The sequence below is a fragment of the Canis lupus genome, chromosome 4, assembly GCF_011100685.1.
Source record: "Canis lupus familiaris isolate Mischka breed German Shepherd chromosome 4, alternate assembly UU_Cfam_GSD_1.0, whole genome shotgun sequence".
NCBI lineage: Eukaryota > Metazoa > Chordata > Mammalia > Carnivora > Canidae > Canis > Canis lupus.
Window position 1 is genome coordinate 18,195,325 of NC_049225.1, and position 22,499 is coordinate 18,217,823.

The 22,499-nt window shown below is 34.9% G+C and overlaps 1 protein-coding gene across 4 annotated transcripts in view; it reads right to left on the reverse strand.

Moving 5' to 3' along the window:
• The window catches only part of CTNNA3 (catenin alpha 3), a 1,666,571-nt gene that overhangs the window by 112,856 nt on the left and 1,531,216 nt on the right, over positions 1–22,499 (reverse strand). Inside the window, exon 16 of one of the 4 annotated variants that reach the window (XM_038534070.1) lies at positions 7,792–8,346. The exons of the other annotated variants lie outside the window; for them this stretch is intronic. Coding sequence (XP_038389998.1) covers positions 8,334–8,346 — 13 coding nt within the window. The 3' untranslated portion in view covers positions 7,792–8,333. Of the gene's footprint in view, positions 1–7,791; positions 8,347–22,499 lie in introns of those variants that run through there. 4 annotated transcript variants of the gene reach the window in all.

The following is a 22,499-nucleotide window of genomic DNA, read 5'->3' on the forward strand; positions in this document are numbered from 1 at the left end:
TAGTCTCCATTGATTTCTAAAGAACAAAAAAGGAAAGGAACACACACTTAAGAATTCTATCAAAACAAAGTAAGAAAGAATCATTAGACTCAGGAACATCTGCAGAAGGATAAAAGTCGAAAAGTCTTTTTAAAATAAAACATGAGAGTGTCTCATTTAAAAAATTTAGCTTTCTGCTAGACCCCGTTTGACTGATAAATACTTTTCCCCTCTCTCTGTTACCTTCAGTGTTGAGCAGCAAACTGTCTAGAGTTTCCCCATTTTAATATTGCAGTCACTTTGATCTTTCATTTATTAACAAATTTCATGACCGTATTTGTTTCACCTTATTAGCACTGCAGACACAAGGTTTTGAAATTTTACAGTAAATCAGAACAGAATCAGTCTTAATCATTTTGATGATTGGGCTCTAATTTTTGGAGCTAATATGGTACTGATATGGGAGAGCTTGGTTCTGGTCTCATGGAGTGGAAGAATGAAATCTCTCGGACACAGGAGAGTGAGTAAAGGCATAGAAATGTATTAGGTAAAGATAAAGAGAAAGCTCTCAGAAATGAGTGGGATCCGGACAGGGTTGCCACTGTGGGCTAGTAGGGCTGGTCTTTTATTCATAGAACCTAAATCTCTTTAACATTATCCATTGACATCACCATTGAGTAAGGACTAGCGATAACATCTTTAATGGCTTACTTCTTTGAGGTTTGGTTATTTCTTGGTCACAAGTAGCTGTTATAACAAGACACCCTCCCTGCCCACACATAGGGCAGGGTGGTCTGGCTTGTTCCTCTATCTCTGGTTTCCTCACCTCAGCAGTTTTGGGATTTTTGTGAGCCTGCTTCCTTGGCCCTCTACCTAGCCCCGCCTACCCCTGTTTGTCCCTAACGCTTTACTATACAAAAATGAAGCTCTAAGTGATATTGTACAGTTCTAACAATAATTCTGACTCTATATTAGCATTTCTATGTGTTTTCTTCTGTTTAGTTCAATTTTGTTTTGTTATTCTAAACACTGATATACATTAAATATGTAAAGGAAAAATAAAATCAAATGAATAGGTAAACAAGTCCAGGAATTTTAAAGACTTACTAAACTTCATAAACTATGGTTTTATTTCACAACTTGTTATGGAGAAAAGAGTTGTAATATGAAAATCAGAGTCTGGGTTTGATAATGCTCTACCTTGTAGGGTCCCAGGGCAGGCTGCCCTAAGCTGGATCTCTTCGCCATAAATATTATTTTGAGTTAAAAGTAATCAAAACTCAGTAGGTGCAGGAAAAGATCTCTGCCTCCTCCCTACTGCCTAATTTATACTGGGAGGGAGAGCCTGTACCGGGAAGAGAGCTATTAACAGAGACTCCCTCTTTTTTTTTTTTATTTTTTTAAATATTGTATTTATTTATTCACAAGAGACACAGAGAGAGAGGCAGAGACACAGGGAGAGGGAGAAGCAGGCTCCATGCAGGGAGCCTGATATGGGACTCAATCCCCGGTCTCTGGGATTACGCCCTGGGCCAAAGGCAGGTGCTAAACTGCTGAGCCACCCAGACTGCCCAAGACTCCCCTTTATCCCAGAAGGCCAGAAGGCCTTATCTTCACCATAAGGCCACCTTTGTTTTTCCCAACATCGCCTTTCACCTTCCTGCTAATGACTTTTCTCCCCCTTGATCCTCAGGCCCTCTGTCTCTCCTTAGCTCAAACAAGCTTCAGGTTGCCTTATTGTCTTTGGAATTTCTTGTCTGTGTGGATTCCCTGGAAGTAGGCCTATTAAATCTGATTTTCTCCAGTTAATCTGTCTCATGTCAAGTTGATTCTAAATCTAGCTAGAAGGATTCTGGGGCAGAGGAAGTTCTTTCTTACCAACAATTCTTATGGTTACATGATCTTGGGCAAATTATCTATATTCTTTGAATTTTAATTTCCAAATTTGCAAATTAGAAAAATAACAGATACATATATATATAAAATTTTATATATATATATATATATATATATATATAATTGATAATACACACACTGGTGGCTCAAATGACAACACACACTGGTGGCTCAAAATTGCTAGCTGTTTTTAGTAATTATTTCATTAAGGTGAATATATTAATATTTGCATTTCATGTATCTTTGTGATAGCAATTAGTCATTGCCACTAGTAACACTGTGTCCAAAATTGTGCAATCAATAACAACAAAAATGTATCTCATTTACACTATGCTCTCTCCTGAAATAAGACTTTTGAACATGCTGTACCAGGAATATGCTCTCTACTGTTCTATCTTGTTAACTCCTTCTTATCACTCAGATCTCCTCATAATTGTTACTTCCTTAGAGAAACCTTCTCAACTTCACTAAGTATCTTGTTATATTTTTAAAGGAAAATATGAACACTTAGCACTTACATAATGTTGTATTTACTTATGGATCATAGTCAAAGAAATCTCAGCTTAAGATCATATACAGAGGCCCCAGACTTGGCATTACCAGTTATAGCAAACAACTGGGCTGGAATCCTGTTTACACATAGTCAATTCTACCCCACTTCCAGTAGCCCTCCTCTGTCTCCAGGAGACTGACAGGCAAACATTTCTCTCTCAAGCTAAAAGGTGGATGCTTCTTTCTAAAGAAATATAAAAAGTATATTCTAAGAGTACTCTAATTTCTAACACAAATGTTGACATCTCAAAATAGTGTCTAGAGTCACCCAGCATAAAGGCTAGATTTATCACATTTATTCTTTATCAAGTGAGAGAGAGACAAGTCCCGCCTACATGCACAACTGTAAAGTATGCTTTTCTTTGGCTTATTTTAAAATATAAACAGAAATCCAAGAATTACCATACATTTGAGAACAGTCTTCAGCATGGAAAATAAATCATAAGATAAACAGGGGAGAAATGACCGTTGTGAAGGCATACGTTATTCATGGAAATGAAAAAAGCTAAATAGAATCTATCCAAATAAAGCTCTCCATACAAATATTGTCAAAGAATTTATGAAGAGAGTATATCCATAAGACAAGTGTAGGAGAAAATGAAAGCATTCAAAGAACAAAAAAAAAAGACATTTTGAAACTAGAAAATTCTCTTTAAAATAATTTCAATTGAAGGCATGCCAGGCTGGCTTAGTTGATGAAGCAAGGGACTCTTGATCTCAGGGTTGTGAATCTCATCAGTTGTAGAAATCACTTAAAAATAAAATCTTTAAAAAATAATTTCAATGGGAGAATTAGAAAATAAAATTGAGGACAAGAAGTGGAACTTTTGAGGGAAAAACTAAGATACGAAGAATCAATACATCTAACATCCAACTAATTGGAACTCCAGGAAGATGGTAGATAGAAAAGTGAAAAAGATGTCAAAGATATAAAAGACACGGAGTCCTCAGAGTAGAAGAGCACATTAAGTTTTTCCTGGGTTCCTTTTACTGCTTCTATCTGGTCTCTGTGTTTCTGTTCTTGTCTTTTGTGTGTGTGTGTGTGTGTGTGTGTGTGTATGTATGCGTTTCTCCATACAGGAGTGACCCTTTTAAAATGTAATACAGAGCAGTAAACATCATTATTCAAAATCCTGGAATGGCCCCTATTGCACACAGAGTAAAAGCTAAAGTTCTCACTTGATATGTCTTGTACCTTCCTTCATATCTCTGATCTCATCTCACGCTAATTATTCTAGGCTCAAATGTCAGGAATGCTTCCCAGTTAGAATTATCTCTAATTGTGACTTCTGCTTCAAACTCACTTTCCCTGGAAATCTGCACGCTTAACCTCCCATCTCCTTCAACTGTTGCTCAGATGAGTCCTATCTTGATCACACTATTTAAAAATGTAACTCCAGCCCAGCAATAATTCTAACTGGTCTTCCTCACCAGTCTCTATGTTTTCATTTCTCCATAGCTTTCTAAAATATGATCCAAGTTACTTATTGTATCTACTCTTTATTGTCTGTCTCTATTCAATGGGATATATGCTCCATGAGGCCCAGGACCTTTGTAGATTTGATTCATTGATTGTGTTACAAGAGCCTTGTATAGTATCTAACACATAGAAGATGTCTGCAACTATTGAATAAATAAATGAATAAATTTATTTTATTTTATTTATTTATTCATGAGACACACACACACACACAGAGAGAGAGAGAGAGAGAGAGGCAGAGACATAGGCAGAGGGAGAATCAGGCTCCATGCAGGGAGCCCAATGTGGGACTCGATCTTGGGACTCCAGGATCATGCCCTGAGCTGAAGGCAAACACTTAATTGCTGAGCCACTGAGGCGTTTCATGAATAAGTGAATAAATTAGTGAATGAATAAAGGATTCCTCCACTGAATGGCACAAGACTTGAAGGTCTGGCATTGTAAATAAGAAAATACAATCTGAGCATACACTCATTATGAAGAATAATGTTTATAGCTTGAATAATATAAATATTAGTTTTTTCATAATATAGAAATAACCAATAGGCAAAGCATTAATGATGCATTTATAAAGTAACTTTGCAAAGCAAACATCAACATGCACTTGTAAAATTTGGTAGGTAGGATACAGAAAAGGTGAACAAAGGTAATATAGCTATAAATTGGAGTCTAGAATTAGGACTTCATCAAGATAAAAAGCTTTTGCACAAGGAAACAATCAAACCAAAAGGAAGCCTATGAAATGGGAGAAGATATTTGCAAATGACTGAGAAAGCGTTAATGTCTAAAATCTATAAAGAACTTTTCAAACTCAACACCCCAAAAATAAATAATCCAGTTAAGAAATGGACAGAAGACATGAACAGACATTTTTCCAAAGAAGACATCCAGATGGCTAACAGGCACATGAAAAGATGCTCAACATCACTCATCACCAGGGAAATACAAAACAACAGTGAAATATACCACCTCACACCTGTCAGAATGGCTAAAATTAACAACACAGGAAACAACAGATGTTAGCAAGGGTGCAGAGAAAGGGGAACCCTCTTACACTGTTGGTAAAAATGTAAACTGGTGCAGCCACTCTGGAAAACAGTATAGAGGTTCCTCAAAAAGTTAAAAATATACTATGCTATAGCCTAGCAATTGCACTAGTAGGTATTTACCCAAAGGATACAAAAAAAAAAAAAAAAAACAGATTTGAAGGGGTACAGGCACTTGATGTTTATAGCAGCATTATCAATGATAGCCAAAGTATAGGAAGAGCCCAAATGTTCACTGACTGATAAATGGATAAAAAAAGAAGTGGTCTACATATAGAATGGAATATTAGTCATCAAAAATAATGAAGTCTTGCCATTTGCAACAACATAGAGCTAGTGTGTACTACCCTAAGTGAAGTAAGTCAGAGAAAGACAAATACCATATAATTTCACTCATATGTGGGATTTAAGGAACAAAACAGATTAACTTAGGGGAAGGGGGAAAAGAGAAGCAAAACATGAGACTCTTAATTATAGAAAACAAACTGAGGGCTGATGGGGGGAGGTCAGTAGGGGATAGGTTAGATGGAAGATGGGTATTAAGGAGGGGCACTTATGATAACCACCAGGCCACTGGGTGTTATATGTGTGATGAATCACTAAATTCTACTCCTGAAACCAACATTACACTGTATGTTAACTAACTGGAATTTAAATAAATTTGGAAAATAAAACAACAAATTGTGAATCCAGATGAATCCTGTTCTCAGGGAAATCTATCTGATTGATGAACAAAATGGTTACAAGAGTATGATTTTTTATAGAGGTGGTCAGTGACAGAATTGGAAAAAAAATAAGTGGTATAATATTAATAGAGGGTCAAAAACTAATGATCATGGCTGATAAACTATAAAATAGCAATATAATTACTTAGTGAAACATAGGTAAGAGAAAAGCTAAATATAAAAGTAGCTGAAAATGGTCATATCTTGGAATTTGAATTAGGAGAAGGAGTGTGTCAGTGAGATAGGAGACTTTTTAAAATATGCTCTTATATACTATTAGATTTTTCTTTAGTGTACAGTATTTCTTTAATAAAATATTTTACAAATATTTGAAAAGAAAATAAAAGCAGCCTTGGAAAATGCATATTAATAATTACTAACCAGTAAACATTGTTTCCCTTTTGTAAATAAAACATGTCCTTTAATGATTTTATTATGTAGGGGTATTTTTCAGGTTAAATACAACAAATCATAACTACAAAACAAAAAAGAAAAATAAGAATAAAGTTAAAATGAGAGTACCTGCTACTAACCATTCATCCAGACACCAAGCCCAGCATAATAGGTTTGAATAACAATACACTTTTTTCTCACAGTTATTTTTTTAAGATTAATTTATTCATTTTTGAGAGAGAGCCACCAAGCAAGGGGAAGGGGAGAGGGCGAGGGAGATAAGAATCTTAAGTAGATTCCATGCAGAACATGGAGCCTGAAGTGGGGCTGAATTTTATGACCCTGAGATTATGATCTATGCCAAAACCAAGAGTCAGATGCCCTAACAACTGAGCTACCCAGACACCCTTTCCAGCAGTTCTAATGTTGAAGCCATAGTCTACTTAAGGAGGAACAATGGAGGACTTGGTAAAAACCAGAACATTGTCGATATTCATTAACTTGTATAATTCATTCATTTATTCATTCATACACCAAATGTATACTGTACATCTGTTATTTTCTAGACACCATTTAATATTTTATGAGATAAAAAACATAGTTACTTTCTCATTTCTAAGTATTTTGTCTTTACCTACAACCATGGTTCAGGAATTTGATAGGCAGTAGTCACTACATGCAATCATGTATTTAATGAAGTAGCAACATAAACATATAATTAATAGTATATTACTTCTACATATTAAGTTATAAAGTATATTCATATATATTATTTTGTTTCACAATAGCCCTGTGTGAAAGGTGGTTTTCCATTCCTAATTTTCAGAGGAGAAAACAGAATTAGAGAACTTGCCTAAGATCACATTTTTTTGTTTTGCTTTGTTTTTTTAAGTAGGCTCCCCACCTATCATGGACTCCAGCGTAAGCCTTGAACTCATGACCCTGAGATCAAGACCTGAGCTGAGATTAAGAGTCAGAAGCTTACCTGACTGAGCCCCATAGGTGCCCCTAAGATCATCCGTTTGAGAAAAAAGTAAATACCCCAATTCATTGTACTTTCTGCCACATTTCACATAATTTACTTCATTTCAATGCTTGGGTTAGGCATGTTTGTCTCTTCCATCGGGCTATTCTAAAAACTTAGATCAAGTGATCAAGCGCTCCTCTCTGGAAGTTACACTAATTCTATCCAAGCAACTGGGATCATTTCTTTAACGAAATTCTAAACTTTGTATGCATATATGTGCATGCATTTATGTGTGTGTGTGCATGCATGCACTACACTGTATAATAGCATTTATTTTATTGTATCAATGTGCTTGCATATTTTTGAGACTAGGACTTCACTGTAATACCTGCTAGCTTCTATACTGCTTCATGGATCTGTGTTTATTATGCAGGTTTAGACTAGAAGAATTTTGGATTCTGATCCTGACTGATTAAAACTGTGAGGCTGGGGATCCCTGGGTGGCGCAGCGGTTTGGCGCCTGCCTTTGGCTCAGGGCGCGATCCTGGAGACCTGGGATCGAGTCCTACGTCGGGCTCCCGGTGCATGGAGCCTGCTTCTCCCTCTGCCTGTGTCTCTGCCTCTCTCTCTCTCTCTCTATCATAAATAAATAAAAATTAAAAAAAAAAAACAAACTGTGAGGCTGGTTTCATGTAACTTTAGAGCCAGCAAGATGACATTTTTCTCTACATCTGTATGTCACAGAAAGAGATATGTCAGAAATCATAGAAGCACATGATCTTTTTGCTTCTACCCCCTTCTCTGCAGTATGCTGGTAAAGGTAAGGGGCATACATAAGCTGGATTCTAATCCCATCACTAGTATTTACAGCCGTGAGGCCTTGGGTTATTAATATATTCCTTCCATGCCTTCATGGTTTCATCTCTAATATAATAACAGTACATACCTCATAGGATTATTTTGAAGGTTAAATGAGTTAAATAATTCAGAACAGGGTCTGAAATATAATGGCACTTACTAAATTATTACTAGCTATTTTTATCTTCTTCACAGATGATCTGGATTATTAAATTAGATGGTGCATGTGAAAATGATTTGAAAGTACTGTTACTATTTCATTTAATCATATGTGTATTTATGGTGAACAATGAATAAAATTTACAAGCATTAAAAGTGGGAAAGACTCAATCATAAGCACCACATAAAAATATTTAAATGCAATCCAGGAAAGACTGACTTCCGAGATTCTCAGGATACTTCTCTCAATTCACTTAATCATCGATCTCTGGGTCATGCTACAGTAGAATTCTGACAAAAGAAAACAAAAGGAAGCCTTTAATGTTGTCCTTCTGGGGCTCAAAACCTCCCTGGTTACACCCTCTATCTCCTGCTCAATTCTTCTCAATTTCCACCTAACATCAGTAGCAACAGTAACCATGCCCAGTAACGGGAAAATAACACATGTCCCTAGATCATTTGAACAGCTAGCTTCTGCTCCTTAGCTTCATTTTCATAACCTCAGCTGAACATTATTTTGACCACTGACTAGTTTTATATCATTTATAAAACTCTAATTTATGCACTGTATTTCAGAGAACTCCTTTAATAGCCACTTTCGTTTCTGGTGGCCTAGACATTATTCACCTGAATGAGAAGGGATCAGTTTTAGCCAATTAAAGATCATAAAAGGAAAACAGATATCACCCATAAGCAAAACCCTGCACTGAGAGTTAAGAATACAAAATAAATTGTCTGTCTACCTGTAAACTACAAACCATTACGCTTTCCCTGATCATTCAATTATATTTTAAAATCAGTTTATTATTTTAAATCAATCTTTTTTTGTTAGACATCTTAGATTCAAACGTATGCCCCATTCTTAACAAGTGGATATGTTTTGGACATTAATTTTTATGTTAGAATCTCAGGACTGTTTTACAACTAAATCCTTTTTTTTTTCTTTTGTAAATTTCTCTTCTTTCAAATTTTGTTTATTTTCTGTACCTTGTATGTTTTTGCAATCAAAATTAGGTATTTCAAAACAAGAGAGAGGATAATTGGATGGATAAATGGAAAGTGAGTCTATTTCAGACGAGTCTGTAAAGCAGAAAAGGTTATAGGTGGAGAATGAAAGGCACATTCCAGAAAAGTGGAATAGCAAGTATGCAGACATGGAGATCTCTAAACATCCTTCCTTTTCCCTTTCATTCTCCATTGGGTGGTATCTTGGTAGTCATTAAGAATTTGAATAATCCAAAGACAAAGCAAAAGCTTATAGTACTATGGAAGAAGCACAAAATTTATAAATAATAAACAAGCAAACAAACGACTGGTAGGAAATAGGCCACTATCCTACATGGGAGAGAGAGAATAGTAATAGCAGGAGGAGGATAAACAATATTTTCCATCCTCCCCTTCGTAATAAACAGATTCTTAGAAGTTTTTGACTAACATTTAAATCTTTTTAGATGAGGCATTTGGGGATAAGTTTATATTACACACATTTCTTCATCTGTTTATATTTCTATTGCCAGCATTTGAGGGTAGCAACCATATGTCAGTTGTCTTATATTCCCAGAGTCAAACACAGGGCCTAGCTTATCATGAGAATGCTATAAATACTTAATTACATCGTCAGGGTTAGGGTTTGAATAGAGATGAAACCATGGGTAAGACTATTTTGCATATTAATTGATGGTTTTCTAAAAACTGAAAACAGAAATGTCTAAGGAGAAATCAAAATTTACCTGGTATCCAAATAAATGCTGCAAAATATCATATATTTTTCTATATTCTTTGATTATATAGACACACACTCATCCCCCACATACCCTCTCACTCTCCCACACACATACATATTCATAACTTAAAAATAATTTCAAATGTTAAAAATGGACAAAGTTGTAGAGTCAAAAATAGATGCCTCTTTTACCCCAACCTGATTTCTGGTCCTCTAAAAGAAAACATCCCGAGATGTTTTGTAGACAAACAAGCACATAGGTGCACATTTAGTATTAACACATAGGATGGCAGCATGCTACACAAGGAGTCTGTACACATCATTACTTTCTCCACATGAAGATGAATAATATGAAATCTGCATTTCAAGCTGGTATTTTTCATTAGGTCACAGCAGAATAAACTGGGAGCTTAAATATTCTCAATCGCTATACCCTGATATTTAGACTTATTAAGTCTATAGGAGGGGCAAAAATTATGTGTGTTAAAAAAAATCCCTCAGGTATTTCTGATTACAGTTTGAGAACAACTGTTCTAATTAACTCCTGGGTTTACTTTTGTTAAAAATATCCACATGCACATAGCTGAGTTGATTTAGTTTAGAAAAGAGAATTATTTGACCTGGTCTGTATCACTGACACTTATTATAGAGATGCATGGGATTTGTAGAATAGTTACAAATTTTAACACAATCAGAAAAAATCTAGATCTTTAGAGGAAAATGCTGCTTGACAAAAATCACTTTTCTAGAGTACAATACCCTTCTGCATCAGAATACTTTAAGAATAAGTCTGGTTAAAGAATAAACACTGGTTGAGGTAAACAGCACTTAAATAATTCTGATCTATTTCTCACTTGCAGACCAAGATTTTAGGCTGTGAAGTATAATTTGACAGGTCCTTTCAATTAGTTTATGAAGGTAAGCCATTGCCAAGCTCCTCATTGGAGTCATAATTCAATGCATTTTCTCTTCTCTTGCCTATTGAATAAGTAAATACTCAATTCATATAATGTATCATCATGTTAAACCTAAACTTGAAATCCAAACATAATTTTAAAGTAATGAGAATGAAGGACAAGGATTAAATTTATACAAGGACCCTCACCAGTAAAGCATGATGAAATTATACCTTCTCACAGCAAAGTGGATTCAGATACAGTAAGGGGGATATGTTTATGGTGCAGTGTTCTACATGTGTTCATGTCCCATTGGAAATAAACATGAGTGCTATGTAGAGAAGACCTTTATTATCAGGCCTGTGTTGTTACCGCTACTAGAAAAGTGATTTCTCTAGTTTTCAGCTGGTCTGGGAGAACACAGAAACCTTTCTTTTATACCAACCGCTTGCACATTGCTTTGAAAATAACATCTGTGTCTATAATACAACTCCATGGGAACACACAAAAAAATGTGCAACAAATGTGAAAAGATTATTGGGTTGAATTTGGGAGCTTTGTGCTTGAATATAGTCTCAAGCCTATTTGTAACATATGTATAAAACATGATATGCAAAATATTATGAGCCTATGAAATGTATAGTTATTAAGGGTGAATTTTGAGTCAATCAATAAGCTTCCTCTTATTTGAAGCTGTTCCTTCTGATGAGGATGACAATTTTCTGTGTAGGAGGAGGAAGTAAACAATATGCATCACCTTGTGACAGAGTAGCTGGTTGATGATGCATCTGATGAGGATCATCCTCTTTCAACTTGTTCATGTTTGTGAAGGCAGTCCTTTTGTGGCTGTGTTACCCAGGCGTAGAAAAGATGCCGCCAGCCTGACTGCAGGACTAGGATGTGAGTCTGCCTAATTGAAAACATTTTGAGCATTTAAATAACCCACTGTTACTGGGATATATATTTGAGGAAAGGCTTTTCCAGTGCTCTTACCTGAAAATTGTGGATAATAGCACCTGTTCAGTCAGATTCAGAGGATTCTCATGAGGATTAAATTATGTAATAGGTGGGTGAGAGCTTTAAAAATTACAGTGTACTTGAAAAAAAGGCAAGTTATTAATATTGTTGGAAGACCTATTAAGGAGGGAGAACAAAAGATGAACTAGTTCCTCTGCCATGTTGTCTGTTAGCTTTTGACACCATTGTCCATCTAATCACTAAATGTAGAGTCCAAAAATCATTCTCCTCCTTATTCCTTCTATTCAAATAGCAATTAAGTGATTCTAGTGGTTTGCATCAAAATAATTCTTGAATCCATTCTTTCTGGTCTTCTTCTATTGCAATCGTGATGCAGATTTTCATAAAATAGTCTTCAACGAGGATCCCTAACTCCTTTCTATATCCCTCAAACCTATCCTCTAACTACATGAAAGAATACATGGTCAAAATGATTATCTGATTATGAATATTTCCTGCTTCAAAGGCATCCAAGGTTTCTGTTCATGTTCACTCTTCTTAGCATGGCAAATAATAAAAAAGACCATTTTCTGTTCCCCAACTCCCTTTGCACATTCTCTGCAACCATTTACACAAAGTGATTACATATTTCCTTACCACAAATAATATTTCATGTCTCTGAGCCTATTCCATAGCACCCTCTGTACCCAGAGAGGTCTTCCCACCACTTAATACTCTTCCCTCAAGATTTAGCTAAGATAATATGACATGTGGGAATTTTTTTGCTTGTTTCCACCCTCCCCCAACCCATAGTACCATTCTCTAGGGCTTCTATAAAAGCCTGTGTCTGTTTTTATCTCTGCACTTTCTATATTTTTTTAAGGATTGGCTGATTTATGCATCTGTCTTTTCTAGATGGGGGACCTCTTGAAGGCAAGGTCTGTGTCATACTATTTTTAGGTCCCTGTGTTATAGGCACATAGTGAACTCTAATAAATATCTATCAGGTGTGAGTGATATGGGATAAGGACATCATTATAGAAATGTAAGGAAAAAATAATGGCATAGAGAAAGTATAAGCAAGTTCCCTGTAAAAAGGAAGTAAAAAAATGAAAGGGGAAAATAAAGAGGAAGAGTCATTGGTGAGATATTAATAAAGATGGTCATACAAAAGATACAAATGTTGAAAAGAGAAATAGGAGAAGGGTAGAAAATTAAAGAGAATTGGTGGATGGACAATAAGACAATTATAAGTCAAGAGAAGAGAAACAGACTGTGGGAAGAAGGACAAAATTGACAAATATAAACCAATATATTGAGGGCAGAGAAGTGGAAGAAAAGAAATCAGAAGGTGTGTTGACAAGTACTTACCATGGAAAAGAGCAAATGTAAAATAGCCATCTGGATAGTAGAAGAAAACAGAAAGAGCCCAGAATAATTAAAGGAAGGCAATGATATAATGACAATACCAAGTAAAGGACATTTAAGATAAAAAACAGGCATTAAACAAACAAGCAGAACTCCACAGATGAGTAAGAAATTATGATTTGGAAATACTAGAGATCATTTTTTAAATGCTGGACCATTCTGTTTATTAAAATATAGAATTTTGCCAAAAACAGTAACTTAAAAGTATCTCTATTTTTTTTAAAGATTTTATTTATTTATTCAAGAGAGTCACAGAAAGAGAGAGGCAAAGACACGGGCAGAGGGAGGAGTAGGCTCCATGAAGGGAGCCTGATGTGGGACTTGATCCCAAGACTCCAGGATCACGCCCTGAGCTGAAGGCAGATGCTTAATCACTGAGCCACCTAGGCATCCCGGATACTCACTTTATTAAATGTAATGGACAAATAGTAAACCCCAAATCGGCAATTCCACTGGCAATGCAGTCATTAAAAGAGTACTGTCAAGCTACTCGTGTCCCTTTTTTAGGTTAGTTTTTCTGTACACCTCTATAAACTGAGTTTTGCTCTCATTCAAGAGCAATTATGATTTGGTATCTGCCCTAAGCTATAACAAATGAGCCAGATTTGAAATATAAAATGTTTATTTCTATTGATGCACTGTAAAAGACTACTCGTCCCCACTGGCATCTTAGAGTTGCTTCATTATACAAGGAGAAAATTGGAAGAAAAGCACCACGGGCAGATGTCCTGCATGCTGTCAGAGTAGGTGACATTTATATGATGTGACTCACCTTGACATCTCTTGGTATTCCATTACAAATCTGAGAGACTGTATTTTCACTTGTGGATTGCAATTGCCTGAGGTACCCAGATACTCTCCATGTTCTTCAGCAGAGGTCAGCCAATACTCATTGTTAAACACCAGTCAAATACATGATGGCCAGCTGGCAAATTGACACTTCTGCAATGCTTGAATCTGCCCTTTCCAATCTAATATTTTATAGGAGGTAGACCTCAAGGGATATCATGATGTTAGTTATGGTGTGCCTACAAATGTAATAGGACTACTTTCTTTTAAATGTAGAGTGTCATTGCTTTATAATCACATTTTTTTTTATCCAGAAAATCAAGAGCATACTAACCAAATTGTATACTTATTTAAAACAACACCCTTAAATTGTTTTCCTATTTTGAAATTTATTGGAAATGCCTACTTGAGCAGCTTATATCTCATTTCCAGCAAGAATATAACTTTTCCTCTTCCTTCTATGTCACCTGAACTGTACTCATCCTTTGGCTCCCTTTTAATATTATCTAACAATAAATTCGTATTTGTGATGACTGATCAATGCCATTTTATGGCCAAAATATTTTCAACCTGTATGCCATCAGCTGCTGACTATAATTCTAATTCACCTACCAGGAACCATGTGGGCACGTCCCATGTTGTCTTAGCTTAGGTTTTGTGGGATTCTGTAAGAAATTTAAAGTTCCACACCAACTCTCTTAATGGCTTTTTCACATCATTTTTTTTAAAGAATTTGAAGTCATTTGAAAATAACAGTCACCATTTATTGTGTCCTTACTCTGCACCAGGCATTGTTTATATGCATTATTTATATAATCTTCACAACAAACATATCAGGTGGATTTTGCTATCTTCATTATAATGACAAAAAAATGAAGTTGGTAGAGCGTGAGTGCTGTGTCCACATCACAAAAAACATCTAGTGACAAAGTCAGGATTCAACTCTCACGTGTCAGATTCCAAAGTCAATTATCTATTGCTAAACACCAGGGAAAAAATTAAAATAAAAATTATGTATATATTGCATTAATTTTTCTGTTTTTATTTTGCTATCTCTACTGATACAGTGAACTTCCAACCAACAATGTAAGATGTTCTAGCTTCTAATTAAAAATAAAATAAAAAAGAAACTGTTCATTGCTCTAACCCTGTGGCTATTATCTCTCTCTCATGCAGATTGTAGTACAGATTCAAAGTTAAATTTCCATTCCTCTTTGTGTTATATGTAAGAAGCACTGAAAATATGGGTAAATCTTCTTCTAGACTACTAAGCTCCAATCTGGGGAAAAAAAAAAAACAGTGAGGGAAGTACAGCTATATTTTCCATAAACACATGGCAAGTTGTGTCTGCAGGGATTCCATGGAATGTCTATAAAATATTCCTATTCCTGGGAAATTAAAATACCATAAAATTATATTTTATCACATTTCTATAAGAAGAATAGATAATGTACAAGAACATTTTAATAATTTATGAAAGAAAAGCAGACTAAATGAATATTTGATATTATAATATTTTAAATTTTTAAATAGATTCTAATATCCAGACTATAGTTTCCTTTTCTTCTTTTTTCAGACAGCCTACCTTGAAAAGCTCAATGACTCTCATAGCTTTAGCACTTATCTCTCTGAGAATAATTCCCAAATTTGGATCTGTACCCAATATTACCCTGAACTCTAGTTCCTTTTTCCAGGAAATTAGATATTTCTGCTTGCATGTTTTATTTGAAATGCAAAATATCTGTATTTGAACTCAATATCCTCAAAAGTACATTTTTCCTAAATCTACATTCTCCTTAAAAAAATAGCACCATTATTTCCCCTTATTTTTCATATATAACACATGACGGTCATCTTAAAACATTTGACTTCTCATGTTTTTATAAGTTGAAATTCTAATTCCAAGCCCTTCATGAAGTGCTCCCAACTTACACCAGTGCTCTCTCCTGCTAATTTCCCTTCTAATAATGACCTGCATTTTATATTCCTTCTCTGGGGGATGTATTCCTCTTCACCTGAGAAACTCCCATTCTTTCTTCAAGATTGAGTTCAAATTGCTCCTTTTCTGTGAAGTCTTTATTAATTACCAATGCATAGTTCATCATTTCCTGGGTTCCTAATTCTTACATTTTTCCTCCTCTAATTTCTACAGGTCCTTGAGGGTAGATATTGAATCCCAACCTAGATTTTGCTTTTTATATGAAGAGCAGAATCCAGTGTATAATATTTTTAAATACATGCAAAAAGAAATGAGTATGTGAATGGACAAATAATTCAATGAATCTTTGATTTCTCTTAATATTTTCTTGGCCTTTATATCACTACATTTTGTTTTGCCTTCAAACTATGTGCATTAAAAATAATTCCCAGGTAGCTTTAGTATCTCTTTAAACTGAAAAGTCAAAACTTCCATGAAATATATTACATGATTTAGTTCAGCTTCTTTTTCCAGGGCCATGCTATGTTAATGAACTTTCAAAACATTAGTAGGTCCCATATAGTTACAATAGATTATTCTTAAAACAAGTTTGAATAAGTTCCCTATATATGTAAGTAAATTATGGTAAGCAAAAATTAATTTTAATGTTCATAGGGTAAAATAATATATTTAATATTTTTATTCCTACAAGTAATTTGCTTTCATTTCTATTTCTATCTTTCTTGCATAGTATCAATTCCATAAGATCAGAAATTTGATGGAACCCTTTCTTGAAATTTTAGCTTTTTCCTGTAGGTCAAAGGAAATATTCTTTGAAGACAATGATGGAATTTGAGGTGTTCAGGATGTTTTCCTAAGGAAACCTTAAGTTCATCTCTCCCTTCTAAAGCAAATGAAGGAGTAAGTTTCCATGGAGAAAATAAAATTAAACAGCCTCTCTGCCATTGTATGAGCAAAAGAAGGCAACCCCACATTTTCATTATCATAGTAATTACAGTGATAGTGATAATATTTATATAGTTGCACCTGAATGATCAGTGACCTTGTTGGAAAGACAAACCAGAAATGACCTGGTTAATGAGTCTGTGACAGTCAAGGTAGGGGCTAAGATCAGTTTCTACTCATAATCACAGAATATGGTCATGAAATATAAATATAAATTATTGATATTTAAGGCAAGTACTCATTCCAAGTAAGGGATGGGACTGGCAGAGGCAAATATCTGTAACCAAGGTAGAGTGTTCAACAGAACCCCAAAACAGGGAAGGTAAGAGGATTTAACTAGAGAGAGGATCCCTCTCACTCCAAATTAAAAATGATTTAAGCAACTACATACCAGAGTAATAAGAATTTAGTATCTCTCTGAGTCTACCTCCCTCTATAACATCTCCGGGTACAAAAACACACTTAATCATAAGAAAAGAATGGATGAAACACCCAATCATGTAGTCATGAAGAGACAAAGAGATCAAGATTTTCATGAGAGTGGTTATAGTATAGGTCTAGGTTATTTAAGAAAAGAAAAATAAAATGACAATAAATGGGGGGGGGAATGGAAGGATCTGAGACAAGAGAATATCACAGGTTGAGAATAAGGTATAAAAGTTTTGTAAGTGAAGGAATTAGACATAGGAGTGAGAATTTAAGATATCAATGAGGAGGAATCCTATTTATAGAATATATTCATCAAAGTACTGTAAAAGAGCAAATAAACTCCAACCTACACTAATTAAGGGCTCTTGAAACACAGCAGGAATAAGATGAATAAAATTAGTTATATTCCCACAGGTCTATCTATTGGAATGTTTCACTGTTTTTCTTTTCTTAAAAACCAGTTACTTTTAAACTCATTGGACCATTGGTTTAGAATACAGATTATACAGATTGTTTTTTTTCTATAAAAAATAAGTATTTTGTTTTTAAACATAAAATTAATTCAATATTATTTATATATTATCTGTATATCACCATCCCAAAGAAATTATCAGCTAAATTTCTGAGAAGCTAAGCACACAAATGGACACTGGCCATACTAAATATGACAATGAGCTTTGACTCACAAGCTGCAGCAACTAGGTGGGGAAACCAAACCACAGGCTTTATAGCAACTGACCAAGAATGGTCAAGACTTTGACAATGACAGCTGTTCTACTTATATTTGCCTCACTTTAAATTCAGTAACAATCAGAAAAAGCAAATGTGTTCCCCAAACCAATCACATAGGATGCCTTGTAGAGAGCCTGCCTAACTTTTTCTTGTGTCAACAATCTCCAATCAGAGATACCTTAAGTCTTTTCCCCCGATTTTAAAGCTTTCTGTCTACTCTGCCTGCCTTTGAGTCTCTGCCAAAAGCAAGTAATGGTAGCTGACTCCTTTGCTATAGTACGTTCTGAATAAAAAGTCTCTGTGTGTTCTCATTTGGATGGTCTTTGTTTATGCTCACAATTCTAATGGTTTAATTGCCTGTGCTTAAGACAATGCATAATTTAATTCTATCCACCTGAAATCTCTGCAGATTTACACAAGACAGAACTGTTTTGCCACTTGGGAATTGAGATAGCTGTCTCATAAATTCATTACAGCCAGACACTGAAATGCCAAATTTCAGGTAAGAGTATCTGTGCTCTCACTCTCAGCTAATTTTAATAAACAATTACTAAGATGTTACATAACTACTTATCACCACTTATCATAACTACTTATCACTACTTATGTCACTATACTTATGTCAAAATATATGTAAATTTTTATTATGTGAAAATATTATGTGAATCATTCTTATTTATGTTAAAGCATTTCTTGCTGGCATTACTAAATAATGATCCCAGTGATTTAAGACTCCACAAAATTAAACAAACCTAATTTTTGCCAGGAGAATATTCATGTAAAAGACAATGATAATACCTAATAATTGCTCTCACGTACTGCCCAACAAGAAAGAAAAAGTGATCCATCATCACAGAGTACAGAAAAATAACTCTTGATCCCTGATACGATACTTATTTCAAATATAACATGAATGCCTCACTCACATGTGTAATTTAAGAAGCAAAACAGAGGATCACAGGGTAAAGAGGGAAAAATCAAACAAGATGAAATTAGAGAGGAAGACAAACAAGAGACTCTTAATCATAGGAATAAAACTGAGGGTTGCGGAAGGGAAGAGGTGGGGGGACAAGGTAACTAGGTGATGGGCATTGAGGAGGGCATGTGATGTAATGAGCACTGTGTGATAGATCTAAGACTGATGAATCACTGACCTCTACCTCTGAAACCAATATACATTATATATTAATTGAGTTTAAATTAAAAATAAATAAAAATATATATTGGAAAAAATAAGCAGAAAAATAAATCCCTTCTTAAAATTATTAATTGCAAAGCCAGAAATGTTTTTCAAAATCTTAAATGATCACATATTTCACATTTTCAATTATTTGCTAGATATCTGTGTATAGACTTCATACATATGAAAAAGAGGTTAGTAGCTTTATCAAGTAAAGAAAAATGAAATTTCTCTGCATTTATAATTTAAATCACAAGGCATAAGACTATTTTTAAAAGGAAAATGCAGCATGCACAATTCATTCTGGGTAACTATGAAAATGAAATTAAAAGTTGTGTTTCTTCTAGGCTTATTATACATATAGTCAGGCTTATAATACTGATTGAAATTTTTCAGGTTGCAATACTTCAGGAGCATTTGATTAACCATGTGATTATTCACATTTGGCCCAGGAAGATTGGTCCATTATCGGAAAAGCCTATCTATGCACAAATAGGTCATTTAAATTTATAAATCATCAAAATATGCTGTTAGTGTTCATAAGCAGTTCTTTTTTCTTATTGATAAATATCAATCTTCAAAATTTCAGAGGGAAATATCAGGAAAAAAATTAAGGTCACTTTAAAAAGGGAAAATAACATACATGGTTTGACATAAAAATCAACATATTTTTTGCAGCCTTTTCTCTCCAAAGTTTTCTTCAGGACGTTATTCTTATAAACACAGGATTGGGCTATTAGGATGCAACTAAAATGCAGACAATCTGATAATGAAAGGCCTTCCCATTTTTCTGTTGTCTGGCCAACACCCAATAGGATCTTTGTTCAACACCTGTGATCATCTCTCATATGCTTGGGCATAAGCAGCCCAGGTGAGAAAAACTTTCAAAAATGGCCAACACCCAATAAGGATCTTCGTTCAACACCTGTGATCATCTCTCATATGCTTGGGCGTAAGCAGCCCAGGTGAGAAAAACTTTCAAATCTTTGCTTGCTCTATTTATATCTCAACTCCTAGCAAGATTCTTCAGTCTCTCAGAGATCAATTTCTAGGGCCACCAGAAATGTCTTCTCCTATCTATTATTTAGAGATTTTTCTTTCACTTTTCTGCTCTGCTGCCCATATTATATTCTCCTCACCTCTTTTTCCATTGTATCTTATGCTGCCTTAGTTCAAAATCCTCCACTGTAGGTATTGGTATATCCTAAATACCAAGGACGGTGCCTGATATTCGGTAGATGTTCCATAAATAAACCAATAGAAATTCTACAAAAGCTTACAAATTTTGTCAAAATAATGCATCATTTTTAAAGTAAAAATGACATGAGTCATGTCTGAGAATATACAATTTGGTGAGGATGGGTATTGGTATACCTATCTTGGTATATTTTTTAATAAATAATTTAAAAAATAATAGTGTTTAGGGACACGTGGGTGGCTCAGCCAGTTAAATATCCAACTTTTGATTTTGGCTCAGGCCATGATCTCAAGGTCGTGAGATCCAGTTCTCCTTCGGGCTTGCACTGGGAGTGGAACATGCTTAAGATTACTTCTCTTTCCCTCTCCCTTTGCCCCCACCAATATTTGCACACTCTCTCGCTCTAAAAAAAAAAAAGTAAATAAATAATAATAATAGTGCTTAAAGCGTATTACTTTTATCTAGGTATTTCCAATTTTTTAAACTTTGTTAATATTGATATTAAAGTTGATACACTCTTAGAAATCATAATTTTTGACAAAGATGAATATGATGGTTTTTCTTTTTTATTTAGGGAGGAGTTATCATTTTTTATCTTTTTCCTCATAATTTTTTTCAGCAAATGATTTAAAAAATATATACCAAGTAACCATACAAGGTATAATTAAATAACGAGGAAGTTTTCCCTAGAACCTGACTTCTGTTCTGATGGGGAAAAAAAATTAGATGTTCTCAAGTGTTACATAAACCATGAAATGTGAGAACAGTTTAGGTTCAGCTAAGATACTGCTTGGACAGAATTTACCTGAGGTGAGAAAAGGAAAAGGGGACACAATTCATGAAGAAAACATTAATAAATAATCTAAGCTCTAAAATATCATAAGGAGAAAACATTCACAACCCTAATAAATTTCAATGGACTTCCGAGTTAAGATGACAGATTGTCACAAATATATAATTTTTCTCCTTCTCCAAGTCTCACTGAAACTATGGACACATTTTTTTTTTTCTTTAAGGATCTAAATGTTCTAGGATGGGAAGAACAGAACAGGACAAGAGACAACAGTGAGAACTATTAGGAAACTAGAAAGCAGATGCCAAGTGGTAAATAATATAGGCAACCTAAGAAAGCCAAAGTCCAAACCAGCAACAGGAAAACTCAGGACTAAACTGATTTAAACAGAAATATTTATGTATAACTGGAATTTGGGGTGGAGAGAGGAACTGAAAAAGGCGGTTCTGTCCCCTCACCTACTCCACACCACTGAACACTGGCTTCTCCCTTACCTCCAGAAAAGTCTAGAGATTATTCACTGAAAACTCAGGCCAAAATAAACTGTCTTTCACTGGAAGTCTCTAGACTTACCTTGGGTAGTACCTTTAACTGATGACAAGGGTACTTGAGTGAATATGTGAATACTTAATAGTAATTGGAGAGACTTGCAGCCTTTGCACCCTCTGTACCTCTGCTCTTAGAACCTTTACCTTCCAGGCAGGAGTTTGGAAGATGCTTCCCTAGGAAACTAATCAGTATGAGGGAGAAGACTTACTTTCCTTTAGCAAGTCGTAAGACCTAAATCTGATTCTAGAAGGTGCCAAATTCTGAAGAAAAGGGACACTCAGGTTTAGAGGGTTCCACAGACTCATTGTAATAATATAACATGCATCGTATGACTATGTAGATGGTCTTTCATCACAGAGCATTCCTGTTTAAAAACTAAAGTCTGATTTTTCTGCACTGGAATGAATACATCACAAAGGTAGTGACAGAGATGCATCATTCCATTTGTAACTGTTCACAGACAACCAGACTAAAATCTCCATGTCTCCAGTTAAAACTGGAAGAAGTACTAAATGGTTGGTGTGCCAAAGGGCTTGTGCCAAGGCTCAGAAATGGCTACATCAGGTTTTACAGGAGTATTTTTTCCAGCTCCTGGTATAATACTTTCTAGGAATTTACCAAGTTTCTATTTGCCTATACCAGAATTTCCAAAGCCTGTCTAGTTACACTTGTCTCCCAATTGTGGCTAGACCCCCATGGTTTGAGTCTCAGCTAGTGCCATCCAAAAGTGCAGTCATTCTTCCTGCATATCATTCTTAGATTTCTTTTCCTTATATCATGTTATCATCATGATCAATTGAATTATTCCCCATCTCCTACTTAAAACAACAACAAAAATCCCTGTCCATTTTCTAAGGCCTTTTTATAATCCATCACTTTCTTCATG